Source organism: Heloderma suspectum, chromosome 1 (genome assembly GCF_057233095.1).
Source record: "Heloderma suspectum isolate Gila_16-S chromosome 1, 16-S_ref, whole genome shotgun sequence".
NCBI classification, from domain to species: domain Eukaryota; kingdom Metazoa; phylum Chordata; class Lepidosauria; order Squamata; family Helodermatidae; genus Heloderma; species Heloderma suspectum.
The window spans coordinates 108,498,989-108,515,806 of record NC_139458.1 but is presented as its reverse complement, the minus strand read 5'-3'; the positions used below and the strand labels follow the sequence as shown (position 1 = coordinate 108,515,806).

The 16,818-nt window shown below is 38.6% G+C and overlaps 1 protein-coding gene across 3 annotated transcripts in view; it reads left to right on the top strand.

Moving 5' to 3' along the window:
- CSTF3 (cleavage stimulation factor subunit 3) overlaps positions 1 to 16,818 on the top strand; it is a 68,572-nt gene that overhangs the window by 26,240 nt on the left and 25,514 nt on the right. Inside the window, exon 5 of one of the 3 annotated variants that reach the window (XM_084853396.1) lies at positions 4,302 to 4,395. The exons of the other annotated variants lie outside the window; for them this stretch is intronic. Coding sequence (XP_084709522.1) covers positions 4,393 to 4,395 — 3 coding nt within the window. The 5' untranslated portion in view covers positions 4,302 to 4,392. The remainder of the gene's footprint in view (positions 1 to 4,301; positions 4,396 to 16,818) is intronic. 3 annotated transcript variants of the gene reach the window in all.

The following is a 16,818-nucleotide window of genomic DNA, read 5'->3' as shown; positions in this document are numbered from 1 at the left end:
TTCCATAATGATGCGCTGTACAACAAATCAGGAAACAGTTCCCCCTTTTTCGGAGCTTGGATTCTGTTTTGGTGTAGGGTCAGTGTAGAACTCCACTAGCATTTTTCAAAAAATTATTGTTGAAAAAGATTTCTAGGCCACCTTTAAGGGTGGAACTCTTAAAGTTAATGGTTGATTGTCCAACCATTAACATGTCGCTGGACAATCCAATACTTAAAGCAGGCATAAGTGAAAGCTGTTCATTGATTACCTAAACAGGTTACTTAAAAAGTGTGTGTGTGTGTATAGGTTTAGGGAGAGAACAACTTGGTTAGTTATGGTTACATAACTAAAATTGGAATCTGTTTGAAGTTTTGCAAGTTTTCAAACGTTAAGATCCAGCTATATATATTCATTTAATATATTTTAAGTTCAATGAAAATAATGGAATTATTTTTAATACTTAGAAGAAAGCAGTTGATACAATTTTAGGAAAATTCTGATGCATCATTTGTTCTGTAGTAGAAGGTCAGTAACTAAAGCCATTTGGATTGTGTCTAGGCCTCTCAAGGTCTCCTGTAGTCATTCTGTTGCCAGTGACTCCTCCATGCTTCTTGAAAACTGTGTAGGGGGAGAGAGATGGAGACCTGAATGTACATGCAGAGAATGAAGCTTCAGCGGCAGGGGTGGCAGACTGAGATAGAGCTTGTTATAAAGAGGAAACTCCCTTCTCACTTGCTCTGCTCTGCTTTCTACCTCGCTCCGCTCAATATAGTGTGAATTAAACTACCCTCGAGGTAGTTGGCATTGACACTCCCACCCCACCCCCATTACTCATTCATAGCTGGTAAAACTAGTTGCCAGCAGGGGTTCAATGAGATTACATTCTGATCTCAAAAGAGAGAAGTTGCTATCTTAAACAGTAAGATAAAATCAATGTCATTTACTTGGTTAAATTCAGTAATCCGTTTTAAAATTTCAAATGGTATATATCAGCATTGTTATGTTGATTGATTGACTATATTATTGTATTTTTAAAAATTGATTGATAAAAATATGCCCTCCGATAAATTGGAGCAGCAGATTTTTAAAAAAATCAATTTTAAGTATATTCAACAACAACAAAAAGGCAGCAAATACCGAGAAGGGGGGGGGGGTTGCCTGTTCTAAGATGGTATTTACCATCTGCAACTTTGTTCTTCCTACCATCTTCCATCAGTAGGACCCCCCACCCCCAAATCTTGTACTCATCAAATGTAAACAAACAGCTTTGTTCTAAAGGCCAGTGGTGGAATCACAGCTGCATTTTGCAGTTCAAAGGGCTCCTTCCATTTCAGGAAGGGGCTGAAATACAACAGAGGCTTGAGTGAGAGGAAGGGGAGACACTGTTTTTGTTGATTCCTCCTTCCCCCTGCACCACATCCCACGGTGTTCTGGAGGATTCCCCCAGTACTCCAGAGCAGATCTGCAGGGATAAGTAGATAACGGTGCATTTCCCCCACCATTACCTTTCCAGCAGTGGGAGTGTCCTGTGAGTAGAATTTGCTCATAGGAACTCTGGATCCAAGCTTATATTCCTATTTTTAAGGAAGTAATGATTTGGTAAAATTCTAAAAAAAAAATCATATATACAAACTTAAACACATTAAAGTGTATATGATTGCTCAATTAAGCTATCTTTTAATCAGAATGCTTTTTTCACACTTCTTTTAGTAACATTGACTTTCAAACCTGTCGCATCTTCCTGCAGTTGCATAGATTTAGGGTGCTCTGCTTACTTGCATGAATGGGAACTTGGGCAGTATTAGTTTGGGTGTGCAAAGAAGTTTGTCTCAAATATTCAGTGTTCACAGAAGTTGATCTGTTATACTGTATACATTTGCCTCACACGTACTCTGCTTGAGACAAATAGATCCCTCCCATGTGCATAGTAGCAACTGAATAAAATGTACGGATTAGTCCTGAATGTACGGATTCAGTAGGGTTACTAATAAGTAGTTTGCTATTAATAAGTAATTGATTTAGATGTCTTGAGTACCCCTAATGTGCTAATTTTCAGGCTTCTTGCTTTTAACATGATTCCCAGTGTAAATGTACAGCTAATACTAAACGTAGGGAAGCCTGTATTGATAATGAAAGTACAAAATAGGTATTCAGGCTAGGCTTTCCAATACTAACCTTTCTATTTAAATGTTATCAAGTACAGTTTTTAAAAAACTCAGCTTGGCCTGATCTTTTTACTGAGTAGAGGAATTATTCCTAACAAGATGAATTCAACCAGAGGACCAAGAAAGTGACTGAAGTTACCCAATTTAATTCTTGCTTTGCCTTCTTTGCCTTTAAATTTTTTAAACATCCCATTTTGGCTCACATTTCTACATTAAGGATAAGCTACTGGAGGTCTTCATTCCATGTTTTGAAATCACAATACAAGTGTTTTATTTACTTACTTACTTACTTATTTAATTTCTATACCACCCAATAGCTGAAGCTTTCTGGGTGGTTCACAAAAATTAAAACCAAAGAGCACACAATAAAACAATATGAAATATATAAAACATTAAAACCACAGTATAACAATACAACCAGAATAAAACCTAGCAGCAATGCAGAGATTTAAAATACAGATTTAAAACAGCAAAGCTAAAAGTCTAGAATGCTAGATGGCTGGGAAAATAAGGCCTTCACCTGGTGCTGGAAGGAATACAATGTAGGTGCCAGGTGAACCTCACTAGGGAGCTCATTCCACAGCCGGGGTGCCACAACAGAAAAAGCCCTCCTAGTAGCCACCCGCCCCACTTCCTCCGGTAGGGGCTCACATAGAAGGGCCGCTGAGGATGATCTTAAGGTCTGGGCAGGCACATATGGGAGGAGGCGATCCTTCAGATAACCTGGCCCCAAGCCATTAAGGGCTTTGAATGTTAATACCAGCACCTTGAATTGGGCCCGGAAATGGACTGGCAGCCAGCGCAGCTGGAAAAGTACTGGCGTAATATGAGCTCATTGGGCAGGCGCTGTTAATGATCTTGCTGCCCTATTTTGGACCAGCTGAAGTTTCCGGACCATTTTCAAAGGCAGCCCCATGTATAACGCATTGCAGTAATCCAGATGAGAAGTTATCAGAGCATGGATAACTGTCGCTAGGCTATCTCTGTCCAGATAAGGGCGTGGTTGGTATACCAGCCTAAGCTGATAAAAAGTTCTCCATGCCACTGAGTTCACCTGTGCCTCAAGTGACAGTTCTGGATGCAAGACCACCCCCAAACTATGAACGTGATCCTTTAGGGGGAGTGCAACCCCCTCCAGAACAGGTTGAATATCACCTAGCTGGGCAGACGAACCACCCACTAACAGTACCTCCCGTTTTGTCTGGATTGAGTTTCAGTTTATTGGCCCTCATTCAGTCCATCACCGTGCCCAGGCACTGATTCAGAACAGCCACAGCCTCACCTGGGTCTGATGAGAAAGAGGTAGAGCTGGGTGTCATCCGCATATTGATGGCACCTCACCCCTCACCTCCAGATAACCTCCCCCAGTGGTTTCATGTAGATGGTAAACAGTATGGGGGATAAAATAGAGCCCTGTGGGCTCTATTGCCATGGCACAGAGCAATAATTCCCCCAGCACCACCTTCTGGAATTGGCCATCCAAGTAGGAGTGGAACCACTGTAGTGCAGGGCCTCCAACTCCCAACCCAGACAACCTATCCAGAAGGATGCCATGGTGGATGGTATCGAAAGCTGCTGAGGACATTTGTTACATGGCAACATAAACAAAAATACCACACATGACCTTAGCTATAAAAGGCCAAAAAGCAGAAGTATTAAATGCAATTAACATTTTATATAAGTGCTATACTATTTCAAAGTACATCTCAAAATTCTTAATTCAAAAGCTTATAGCTTTGAAATATTTTGTTAGTCAGATACTTCGACTGAGATCCAAAAAGCTATTTAGACACACCCAATGACTGTGCAGGCCTAGGACAGTTCTTAAATTCCCCCCTCTGGCCTATTAACATAATTTCACTTTATTAGAATAACCATGTTCCATTTAGCCATAGGAAATATATTCACCTGTTCATAGTATGTTAATGTACGTGTTTTCCAATGTGGATAGAAGTGATAATGTTAGATACCTGAGAGAGGAGGGGAAGGTAATGGACTACAAGTAAGGAATTTGAAACCTTTCACTTAGGGGAGAAAGATGCCCTGCATAGGGGAAGAACTGTACTTTTTAATGCTTTAGGAAGCTATCTGTTTAGGGAGCAGCAGAAATTATACTAGTTACCACTCTCACCTCAAATCTATTTGCATGCCTAGCAACCAATACATCTCACACTAAGGAAAGGAATGAAGACTGCCATGCTAACAAGCCTGGAAAGTAGGGGTCAAGAAGGAATATGGGCATATAATGGTGAGCTACAACCACCTTAACTACTCCATATGTACTGCTGTTATTTGGTGAATGTTGTGCTAATTTTTCAAAAGATAGACAATTATTCAGGACCCCATCAGCTTGTTTGCATTCAAGTTTGCATTTGACTTTCTTTTCATGCTAGCTAATCCAGATATCAAAGTGAGAAAAATTGTGTCCATAAATCATTTTGTTTTTACTACGTTTACTAAAAAACACACCCTCTTATAAATAGTTCTACAAGTGAAAGTAGTCACCTTTTGACCTTATTATCTTCAACGCAAGTATTTGTCTTCCACATGAATTTACTATTTTTTCCAAGTGAAAGTGGTAAATGCTTCTTTGCCTGACGGATCGGTGCCCGCCATCCTTAAGGAGATGGTAATGCATCCGCTCCTGAAGAAGTCTACACTGGACCCAGAGGTATATGATAACTACTATCCGGTAGCAAACACCCCCTTTACCACCTTGCATTTGTACACCAGCTGCGGCCTTTCTTGGACAGGGATAGTCTGGCCACAGTGATCCATGCATTTGATAACCTCAGTATTGGATTAATGCAATTCATTCGTATGTGGGGCTTCCCTTGAGGCTAGTCCAGAAACTTCAGCTAGTGCAGAATTCAGTAGTTAGGTTGCTGAGTGAAGTAGCATACCACATGACACACCTTTGCTCAAAGGACTGCACTGGCTGCCAATATGCTACCAGGCCAGGTTCAAGGTGATGTTGAGATATAAGGCCCTAAACAACATTGGACCAAGTTACCCAATGTAAAGCCTTCTCCTGTATCAATCTGTTCATTCATTGAAATCTACAGATCACGGTCTCCTTGTTCTTCCTTCACTTGCACAAGTACATCTGATGGCAACCAGGGAGATGACCTTTTCTATTGTGTTGCCCTGCTTTTGGAATTCTCTCCTTCCTGCAGTGTGACAGGCGCCAACCTTGATGGTGTTCTGGTGCCTGTTAAAAAAAAATGTATTTGCTAGTTTTTAATGCTAGTAGATTTTCTTTTTTTATTGTGTCTTGTGTTTATTTTGATTATTTTAATGAAATCTACATGGCCCTGTGATTTCATAATTAAGGGTGGTGTATAAATATTTTAAATAAATAAGGCATTTAACTGCAACATATAGCTGCCAAATCTCTTAGTCCCTATATCCCTTTTCCCCAGGGGGGGTTTATGTTCTGGATCAGTTAACTCTGTGAACGCTCTATTAAAAACTTTTCCCTTCATCTGATTGTCTTTCTATCAATTTCAAGTTGTGCGTTTGAACGTACAGCTTTCTCTTTTAATTTGTCAAAACTTCAACTTCAACTTTTGGGTAATATGTTGGTATATTCGTTTCATTGTTTTCACGTAAATACTTATAGTTTATCTATGCCCTCTTCCGTTTAACATCCCCCACTTCAGATTTCTTGATGGAAGAAATCCAGTACAACTATGATGGCATTGGAGATTTTCCATGCTTCAGGAAGGTTTAATGTGTTAACTTCAAAATCATTAGTGTTAAAATGATCAGTGAGATTGTTGGTCCTGCAGTGTATATGACCTTTTGAAGAGCATTCAAGACACTATTTACCCTTCCCAATTCCATAAAATTCAGTTCTCTCCATTGTTGTAAATGTACACCTGTGCATATATATAGTGTTGTCTGAAAATGTTAATGTGAGACATCCATCATAAGCGTAATTGTACGCAATTATCCATATGATTTTACCTATTACTGGGGTGTGTGTGTGTGTGTAGAGAGAGAAAGAGAGATTTGAAGACCAATTATTTCCATAATACAAATAACCAAACTCAGATATTCTCTTACCTAAATTTCTCATCTCGGCCTGTATGAATCCTAATAAATCAAATATTTATTTCAAATAACCATATATCCAAAATCTTACTAAATGTTTTAATTTGTTATTACTCAAGGAAGGGTTCAGTTAAAGGGCTATATTATGTATGTATAGATAAGTGATATGTTCTTTCTTTATTATATTCCTTTAACAGCCTTGCCCAAGATCCAAAGAACAGTGCAATTAGTTCTAAGTACCTAAAGGAGCTTTGGCCTTGCATGTCATGAATAGAAGCCCCCCCTGCCCCCCAGTACATGTGAACACACTTTTAAATCTTTGTGCATGTTCAAAATAATCTTGTAATCCATTGAAGGTTCAGTGGAAAAAGTCTCACTGGGCATGGCCATGCCTTTGGGTGTCCTTCAAGGATCTCTCTGGATCCTTGTCCTTAATTCTCATTGCTGTAGGCAAAAGCGATAGCTAATCCCTGTAGCCTTGACTTGTGAATTTTGAAATGTTCTGTAATAACCTAATTCAATTTCTAGTTCAACAGTTTGTAATAATTGCTATTCAGAATTCTCTACCCAGTAAAACTAAAAGAGAACATTGAGGCATTTTGTTTAAATATATTTGGGTCCAGACTGCCCCTTCCACAAAGTGATGGGAAATAGGGAAAGGAGATGACAAAAACTTTGTTTTCTGAACAGAGGGAGAAGGGCAGATAAAAGAAGAGGACAGGAGTGATAAAAGTGTCTTGATGTACAGGGTTCTGTGCATGGCTTGGTGGTGAAAATGTTTGATCCCAGCACCTAAGAGTCTAAAATGGCCCTAGATTCTTCTGACTCAGTAATAGGTTATACATACACGCTTCTCTTCTGCACATGAAGTTTATCACATTCCAGCAGACTGAAGATTCTGTTGCCTCAGATTTCATATATAATTGTGATCTTAATATTCTGATTTAATATGCCGTCAATGTAACCTCAATTCCAACGTATACCTTCTGCTAGTGGACCTATCCCAGTCCCCTGGGTTCTCATGGGATCCCCATCCTGGGCTCCAGGGTTCCCAAGATGACCACATCCCCTTCCCCTGGCTTCACCCCCTTTCCCCCCAACAACCAATCATTCAGTGGTTACCAGCTTTTATGCAGTTTCCCCCCATTCTTAAAGGTTGAAATACCTCTCCTAAGGCTTAGTTAGTGGCAGTAAGAGCTTTAAGCTAAAATATGGTGGTAATTTGACCCCCACTCCTTTTGCCCTGCCCACCACTGGGATGTGGCCTGCAAGAGCTACTCTGAAGTGGAATTCAGCCCTCGAGCTGAAAGAGATTCAACACCCCTGGTGTATACTAATAGTGATTTCAATTCTCTAATCCTTATGTAGCAAAGCACTCCATTGAAGACCGGGCATGCTCAGCATGCTGAGTGACTGTTGCGGGGGCAAGTGCAGAAAACTGAGTGGGATGGGGAATGGAAAGGTATGGCCTGAACAGGAGCACTCCATGCTGCAACTTCTTGTTACAGGTCCCATTTGTTACTTCCCTACAACTAAGTAACACGTCCTTCAATGTTGATTCAAGTACCAAATGAAACTACCTTTTAGGTAGATGTCTTTTGGTTGGTATATGTTTTGTTTGCATTCATCAAATGTAAGCTGTTTAAAGAAAGTACAGTAATTGATTACCAAATTTAGAACAGAATGCAGAAGTCTTTACCGCATTGTTAGTTTTGTTCTGTTTAACAGACTTAGCTTTGTTCTACTTGTCTGTGCTTTCCTCATCTAGTGATATTAAAAGTAAAAATTCCTTTACTGTGGTGCTTATATGTAAACACATTTGTAAAATGTACTTTAAAAATGGAGCTTTTCTTTATTTCTAAGAAAAATGTGCTTTTCAGTTCAGTATGAACAGTACTTTTTACTGTAAATGGGACTTGTTTCAGTATGTAGCATGACTGACATATTTTTTACTCAACAGCTTCAATAAAGGATTTAATTTAAAAATGGAACCTATCAATTTTGATGCATTATTGCATGGGCTTTCTGTCAGCTCCTTAAAATCCATAAAACGTACTCCAGAGTAGCTTGTTTGAAATCCCATGGGGTTTAGTACATCATAAAAGAGTAATACCTTTTAGTATTTTATATACTTTGCAGTTGTGGAGGGTGAAAGCTGATAGTTTAAATGGAACATGGTTAAATTTCTTATCTTAATAAAATACTTCATTACTGTCCTGTCCTTCAAGTACTACAATATCCACAGCATGGTTGTGCAGGCAAAGCATACACATGTAAACCACAATAGACTTTTGCCTGTTGCTTCTCTTCTCTCCCTGCCTCCAATTCACCACTTCTTCACCATCTACTTTTGATCCCATGGATTACACTGATGCCTTCTCACTACTGGGTTTTACATCTTCTCTGATTTTCTTCTCCTGTGGCTGGGGAAGCCAGGGGGCAACAGTTTCTTCTGCTCCTGCTGCACATGTGCGCTAAAGTCTTTCTCATTCATTTATATTTCTTGAACTGCTTACAACCACAGCCACTTCACAAATTGTAGCGTAGTATCAAATCATTGCCATATATAACACTGGTGCCTGATATGTTACGATTTTTGTCTGTGGGTTCCATCATATTCTATATAATCTATAAAGTTTTATTCTGAGTGTATGAGGTCCATTGATAACAAGGCCAGGTAGGTAATAGCAGTACCCTTTGTCCATTTTGATAGCTTAAACAGAGAAACAAAACAGTCATATATGAGAATAAATGTCCACAGTAATTGTTTAATTTTAATCTCTCAACAAATAATTTGTTCTCCACAGCTTCCTAAAAATTTGAAGCGTGTGTGTAGAATTAGCAAACTGTTCCATGCTGTGACTGAATGATGGGTTCTAAATCTTTGACTTAGAAGTCATCTGTGCTCCTCCACCCCATCCTTTATTCTGTACAACATCCTTTGCCAGTGGTCTGAAAACTCAGCTCTGTTTTATCTTTACCATTGTTTAAAGATTGTTGGCACACTCACTTGAATATTGGAAATGCAAAATTATTGTATCCACTGGCCCTACTCCCTTACACTCATTTGGTGTAACTGGTAAAATCTACATATAATCAGGGATCCTGTCCATTCAAAGGTCCCTGATTACATATACAGTTTGTGCACCTGTAAATTCTCACTGATTATGAAATTCTGGATATGAAATTCTGGACACAATTCTGCTGCCCCGTCAAAGGAATGCATCATCATCAGTCCTAGGGTCATTTTATTTTGTGCTGCACTAATAGTTTACCAAAATCTCTAGGTTAATTTTTATATCTCCAGAAGAGGCATTGGCAGCATGTTTCCGTAGGATAAAGGAAAAATGAAAAGGTGTTAAATATTGATCAGATCTTTGTTTTGTTTTCTAAGCTTTCTTTTCAAGATGTTTAAATTTACTCCTCTTTCCCTTTCCCCTCTTTTCTTAGCACTAATCTTGAGTAGATTATTAGCTTATTCTTGTCATACCAGCTGCTCTTCCATTACTAGTTGGGCAGCACTACAACATTGTTATGTTGATCTGCATAAGACCTGTTCTGCAAGGAGAAATGCAATTTTAGGAGTTCATACTTAATAGCTAGGCATCGCAACTCAGGCTTACCATTTACTTAAGTGCAGATGCTATTAGATAACATTTTAATCCTTTCCAACTATACAAGTACGCTTAGGCTTTGGAGTCCTGGAAACTGGTAAATATTTATGAAGATGCGGGTCTGTTTTCAGTTACATCATTAAGGAGAGGATTTCAACTCTAAATACAAAGAAGCTTGTAATTGAAGCATAAGACTTTGAAAGACTGAACACACTATGGCTCTTAAATTAGTATATGTCAATTCCAGCAGAAGCTTTCATGGTCATACATTGCCATTTTGGACCTGACGGATATACATACTCTTTGAATTTAAAGAGATCGTGCTTCCTCTATCAAAAAGTCTTTGGAGTTTGAGCCTAGGATATCTTGGTGCCCAGATATTTACACAATATTATATTTTCTATGTGTTACTTGAACATTGAAATAGAGAAATTTACTTATTCTGCTCATTCCTTCCCTTTTCAGTAACAGCTTCAAGTGTAATTACTTAAGAAATTACATTATTGGGTAGTGACCAAGTACATGACCACAGCACATAGTGGTCAAGTACATGGTAAAAGCACATTGCACCACCAGAGCACACCACAAAATACTTTACATCTGTTTACAAGAGTTTGAGGAGAACCAAGAAGAAGCACCTTGTATTAGAAGCTTGGGATAAATATTGTCAAAGCCTAGAAGATGTTTGTTTTGGTTCTTGGCACCTGCTTGCACTGAGATTTGCCAGTCATTTGGCTACAGAACCCCAAAAGTACTGGGGCTACAGAACCTCAGGCAGCTTTAAAAAGAAAAAATTGAGTTCTACACATTTCAACCAGTGCCAATCTTACTAAAGTCCTAGAATGGCAGGCTGTTTTCCGGATGCTACTAAGAGGTAGTTCCTGGCTTAGACACTATTCTCTAAATCATATAAACATATTTATACCAGATGCTAGAATGCCTGAAAATAGAATCTTGGACATGTGGATGAAATCTTATTGTTTCTATAGCTCCAGGAATAAACTTCCTGCATTCACCAGTTAGTCTTTTTTATTATGCACAGCCTATCTCTTATTGTTGAAGATGATTATTTCCATCAGACCTGAAGTCCTTATATGGTCTTCCCAAAGATCATTCCTTGGCAGATTGTTCATTTGCTCCTTGAAAAGCACACATTCTACTATGAAACTTAAACAAATTATTCATACAGTAAATTTCATACAGGTTACTTATTCCATCTCAATTATAGTTCATAAATTGCTATTGGATTCTAGCATGTTGCTCTTTGTAGTGCAGGATTTTTTACTTCTGTGTCTAATTGGAATGCATTGCCACTGCCAGAAGAAGAGAAGGCACAGAGTGTTAAATGGCCTGACTCAATAAACAGCTCCAATAAAAGAAGAATGCTAGAAAAACTGTTTTTAGGCAGCAACCAGTATCTGCAGAAATAGATATAATCTAATAGATGCAAAGACAAGCATGTGAATTAGAGAAGCCTTTAGGATAAGGGTTCCTCCTTCTCCCGAGAGAGAGAGAGAGAGAGAGATTGAAGTAGAAGTTGTCACTCAAGTAGATAGAAAAGCAAGTGCTATGACTATATTGTAAAGCAATTCTGTACAATTGATAAACTGATAAAATTCTTGTTATAATATCAAAAGCAATTGTGTGTGTGGGGTCTTTCTGAAGAATAAAACTAAAGAAACCTAATGAAGTTTGAATTAAAACTGAAGAAATAATACGTACAAGGTCAAAGGAATTTCAGAGCAGCATACTATAACTGAAGAGATACTAACAAGACCATGTTCTTATGGAAATGTTCTAGATTAATGGAAGAAAAGGCGGCGTTAAGAAACGAAAGTTGACGCAACATGTAGAAGTGCAATATAAACAAAGGGAAAACTTCGAAGAATATTGATTCTCTAAAACATAGCCAAACCCTAACTTACCGCAAACGGTATATTTCCATAATGTGGACAACTCAAAATGGAAAAATCACATACGGTCTGAGGGTTTTGATAGCCAGTTGCCTTGTCTGAAGATACCTGAATTATAAAAGCTAACAATTTGCAATGTTCGGATATGTCCCCAAATACATCCTGGTTGCATTTTGTTTTTCTTGCTCATCTGTTTTTGAAGTAGGAAGATTATACACTAGTCATAAGGAAGGGTGCTACTTTACTTGCAATTTGGTGTGTGTGTGTGTGTGTGTTTTCACTTACGTGGTATAAATTGTTCTGTAGTCCTCCCAATCTAGAAAACATTTATAAATGTTAGAACTTTACCCTCACGCCATCCTATCCCTGGCTACCAAAAGCCAACCAAAATTATTTGGGGATGAGGACAGTCAGATGATGGTCTAGCTATGTCAGCTTCAGATCATTTAGGGCTTAACAGATAATCACCTTGGTTTGGGCCCAAATAGAGATCCTGTTCAGAAACTGGCATAATGTGCTCCTGATAATGCTTCCTGTATTCAAAAGCAGGCCATAGCTTTTAGTACCTGCCAAAGCTTCCAAACTTATCAAGGGCAGACCTATGTATTTCTCATGACAGTAGTCTATCCTTGAAACTGCAAAAGTATAAATAATAGATGCTAGATCTGAATCAGGGAGACTCTACTTTGGAGTTGCTAGAAAGTATTCTTGCTCCTGCCTCAGTGTGAGTGTTCAGAAGCCACACCCAAAGTTTGCAAGTGAGAGCATGCTGACCCCACCAGTTTTCACCTACCCCAAGTTGTAAGGTCTGCTATTGATAAGTCTGCATTCATTTTCAACTAGTTCATCCATATCCAATTCCTAGACACAGGGAAAGATGAAGGCAGCATGATCTGAGCTGGAAGGGGAGAGCATTATCTTGTCTCTACACAGTCTCTTCCAGAAGCCTCATACACTCATTGAAGAGGATGAGAGATAGAATGGGACCCTACAGAGGGGCATTCCAGTGGAATGAGAAACAGTTGCTGCTATCTTTGCTTTTGCCTGGATTGTACAGAACCACCTGGAATACCAACCAAATCATGATGTCTTGTAAGCAGCACCTTAGCCAGGCCAAAACTAGTTTGCAGAGGGTGTGGAAAGATTATGTTATCTAGCAGCATTTGGAAATGAAGGTGGTCTAGCACCTTGTCCTCCCTGGACAGAACCTGTCTCTCATGCTTGGCTTTCATCAATCAGGTTTCAGGTGGTTGCCTTCATGCTGCCATGCACATCCTCTTTATTGACTATGGGTGAGAGTGAAGAGACTAGACATGATTCAAATGTCACAATTAGAATATTGACACTCCCAATTCTGTGCTTGAGTTGCAACTCACAGGTCAAAATCATGTTTTATCTGCAAATAAGTTCACAATTTTATTACAAGAGCTGAAAATAACTCTGCATGGAGATATCCTAGATTTATTAGGCCATTCACCTCTTAGAACAGTCCAGTTGGCTTTGTAGATGCTATAACAATTGGGATTGAGTTACTGTTAACACATTATACTTTTATGAAAATTATGTATGCAGAGTACTCACCACTATCAGATTTATTAGCCAATCACTGTTGGAAGTGTAATGTTTTGAACTTTGGCAGCAAGCAGTGATCAAGTGGGTTTCAAATTACAGTGGGGGAAGTTGAAATTGGGGCTCTGTGAGATAGGACAAGTAGCTAATTAAATGTTAACATCCTCTGCATCCAGACACTGAAAGCTCCCTTTTCAGATACTCTTGTTTCTGAGTCATTTCTAGATTTTGTTTTCCACTAAAAATTATTTACACTACTCCCCTTTTTCCATCACAGAAAGGGCTAGAAATGTGCTCTGTTTTTTAAAGCTCACTGCAAGCCCAATTCTGCAGGTAGTAGCCAAGAGGTAAAATAGCGGCCTGGACTGCAGGCAAGCAACGGTGTTGTGTGTTTCCCTGCAGCCATGCTCTGTTCAGAACTTAACCAACTGTAAGTTTCCAAGTTGCACTGTAATGCTGGGAAAGAGGTGCAGCTGTGTTCCAGCTCTTACCACAGTCAAAACAACACTAATCCAGTTTTTCTCTTTTGCATTGAACACCTGATGCCCCTATGAGTGCATTTGTTTTCTGCATCTGCCACCCCAACAGTCATCTCTACGTTGCAAACATAATTTTCATTCAGGATTAGCACTGTAGCTTTTAAACTTTGGTTTCAGCTTTCCTACATGAAGAGGGAAGGAGCCCAAAGCGTAGACACATGGCAAAGTGCAAGTAGTGCCTAACCTCCTGTCAAACTTCTATAGTTGTCTAAAAGTTTGTGCGATTGCCAGTTTTACTACATTCAGATTTACATATACGCATCATACAACTTTTCTGCATCCCCAAAAGGGCTTTGGTGATCATATTCACAATTTAAGGGTGCACTTAAAAAAACAAAAATCTTACGTGTAATCCTAAAAAGGTCATGTGTGAAACAGCTCAGAGGCTGTCACTGGAATGCTGTATTTTCCTCAACATTTCTGTATCTCAAAATAGGCTTTGTTTGCATCACCGCTTATGTGGTACCTGCCTGAAATTGCTTTGTGTTGATAGACTAGATGGGGCTGATGGAATTTCTTTGCACATCAGCAAAAGGGGTCTAGTAATAGATCTTAAGCGTTAATTAGTTATGCGTTTCGTTTGGAAAAAATCCAATAAAATATTTGAATTATTTTGGGGGGATAGGATTTTTTTTTCAGAACAGGTATTTATGTGCCTGTGTCCAAACCAGATTCACTTTACAGATTGAAAGCTTCAGCCCTTTGCACACTTGTGAGTAAGCCCCATTGAACTCAATGAGACATATGAGTAGGCGTGTATCAGATTGCACTATAAAATACAGCAACGTTTGGCACATTTCAAGCAGGTTTTCAACATGTTTCAAGCAAGTGCTATGTCTAAACAAGTTTACTTAGAATGATTATTCCTTGGGCCTTACTTGAAATGCATTTGAATTTACTTTCTGCTTTCAATGTTAAATTTTGGTCCTACCATGTTTGCTCTTTTAGTAAATCTTAAATTTATAACATTTATATTAGTAATAGTTATAAAAATAATATTTTTTGTAACTCAGGCTGTGAGGAGGGTACAAAGTTGGTTACATCTAGATTCACAAGTTCACTTTTAACTTTTAACATTTCATTTTTACATAAAGGAACTTCTGGAATGCTGCAGATTGACAATTGGTAGTTTTTTTTGGCATTTTCTTAAGGTTTACATCAGTTACCAACTGCTATAAATGTACTGAAGCTATAGTGGCAGTGTTCTTCTGGGGCCAATTGTAGTCCCTGACATATTAAAAGCTAAAGAAGGTGTTCAGATCTGTTATATATTTCTCTCTTCCCTTTCTCGCTCAGACAACTGTCCTCCACTCAAATGTTCACTTTCATTATCTTTAGTAATCTATTCTCACCTGAGATGGCAGAAGTAGTATGCTGCATAAACTCTATGAACAACCAGGGAGAGTTTCAATCACAAGGCCTTCCTAAATAAATTGTACTATTTCTTCCTTTTTGTGCTCCCGGTTATGGTTAGGATCCATGTGTGAGTGGGAAAAGACTACCTTCCATGGAGATGAAGTTTGCTGATTTTATTTTCTGATTCCACCCGTTTTTCCACAGTGAATTCTGCTCTGGAGGCTCCCCTGATCTTCAGGAGCAACTGTGGGGGGTGGGGGTGGCCTGACGTGGTAAGGGAAGCCAGAAAAGCCCTAGTGTGTGAGCAGAAAACGCCTATCGTTTGGATTCTTCCCTATAAGCTTAAAAAAAAAAAAATCAAGTCCCCAGTGCTGCTTTTAAAAAGCCATGTCTGGCAAATAGAGCCTCAAATGGCACTTCTCTTGTAACAAACAACTGATTCAAAATGATGGATCTTTAAGAGCTTTGAACACAAGGACTCTGCAACCACTCTTCATTCTTAACAATCGGCTATGGACATGATATTAAGGGACTGGTTCGTTCATGATTAAAATCCAGCTGTTTTTTAAATTTTACTAAATAATAAAATAGACAATGAACAACTTTAATAATATGAATTGTTAGTAAAAATAAATATTACCATTCTATTTTCAGTACTGAACTAGTTTATGGACTTGGGATTTGTATTTTTCAGACAGCAGCTCCCCTCTCCTCATGCTTCATGGCAGGCTGTGTTAGGAGCTGAAAGGAGTTCTGAAAGCAGCTTCTAATAGTTTTTTGTTTTGTTTTTTTACAGGGGGTGGGGGGACTTCTGTTCAGAGAAGAAGAAGTTCAGAAGGCAAATGCTAGTGTTCGGGTAGCAAGGTGGAGATGACCTTCTAATCGGAGGAACTCTGAATAGGTTATTTAACTCTGAATAGCTTATTTAAATTCTTTTTATTGTATTTATATACCTCCCTAAAGCCGACCCTGAGTTTTATGAACGCTGGGTGATTCACAAAACAAAACTTAAAACCATAAGATAAAATAACAATACAACATAATATAAAACCTTAAGTTAAAACAGAATAAAACTATAGTAAAAACCAGATTAAAACAGCATTGCAGAAATCTAAAAAGGCACTAGTGCAATTTTTAAAACTGAAAGATTAAAAATTAGGCTTATGCTAAGGGAGGAACAAAGGGCATGTGTGTGGGCAAAAGCCTTGTGCATAAGTCAAGATACAATTGTCTGAACTGGGCCAATGTGTCAAGATAGTAATTTTCCTGTCTGAAACCAGCTGCAATAAAGTAGGAGAGGATTACTCATACCTAAAGGGATAAAAGTTGATAAATCTTAGGTCAAGTACTGAAAGTGTTCAGTGGCAGTCTGCTTTAATTCAATATTAGTACAATATTGAATTAAATATTGTACAATATTGTCAGGGATGCTTTGACTTAGATTCCTGCATTGAGCAGGGGGTTGGACTCGATGGTTTTTTGACCCCTCTCAACCCTACTATTATATGATTCTATGAATATATGTCAGTAAGGTATGCCCCAGTACTGGACTCACTGAAGAACTATGATTTTGGATTATAATTGAGTATAGAAGGGAGTTGTGTAATGTTCAATCAAACTGAGG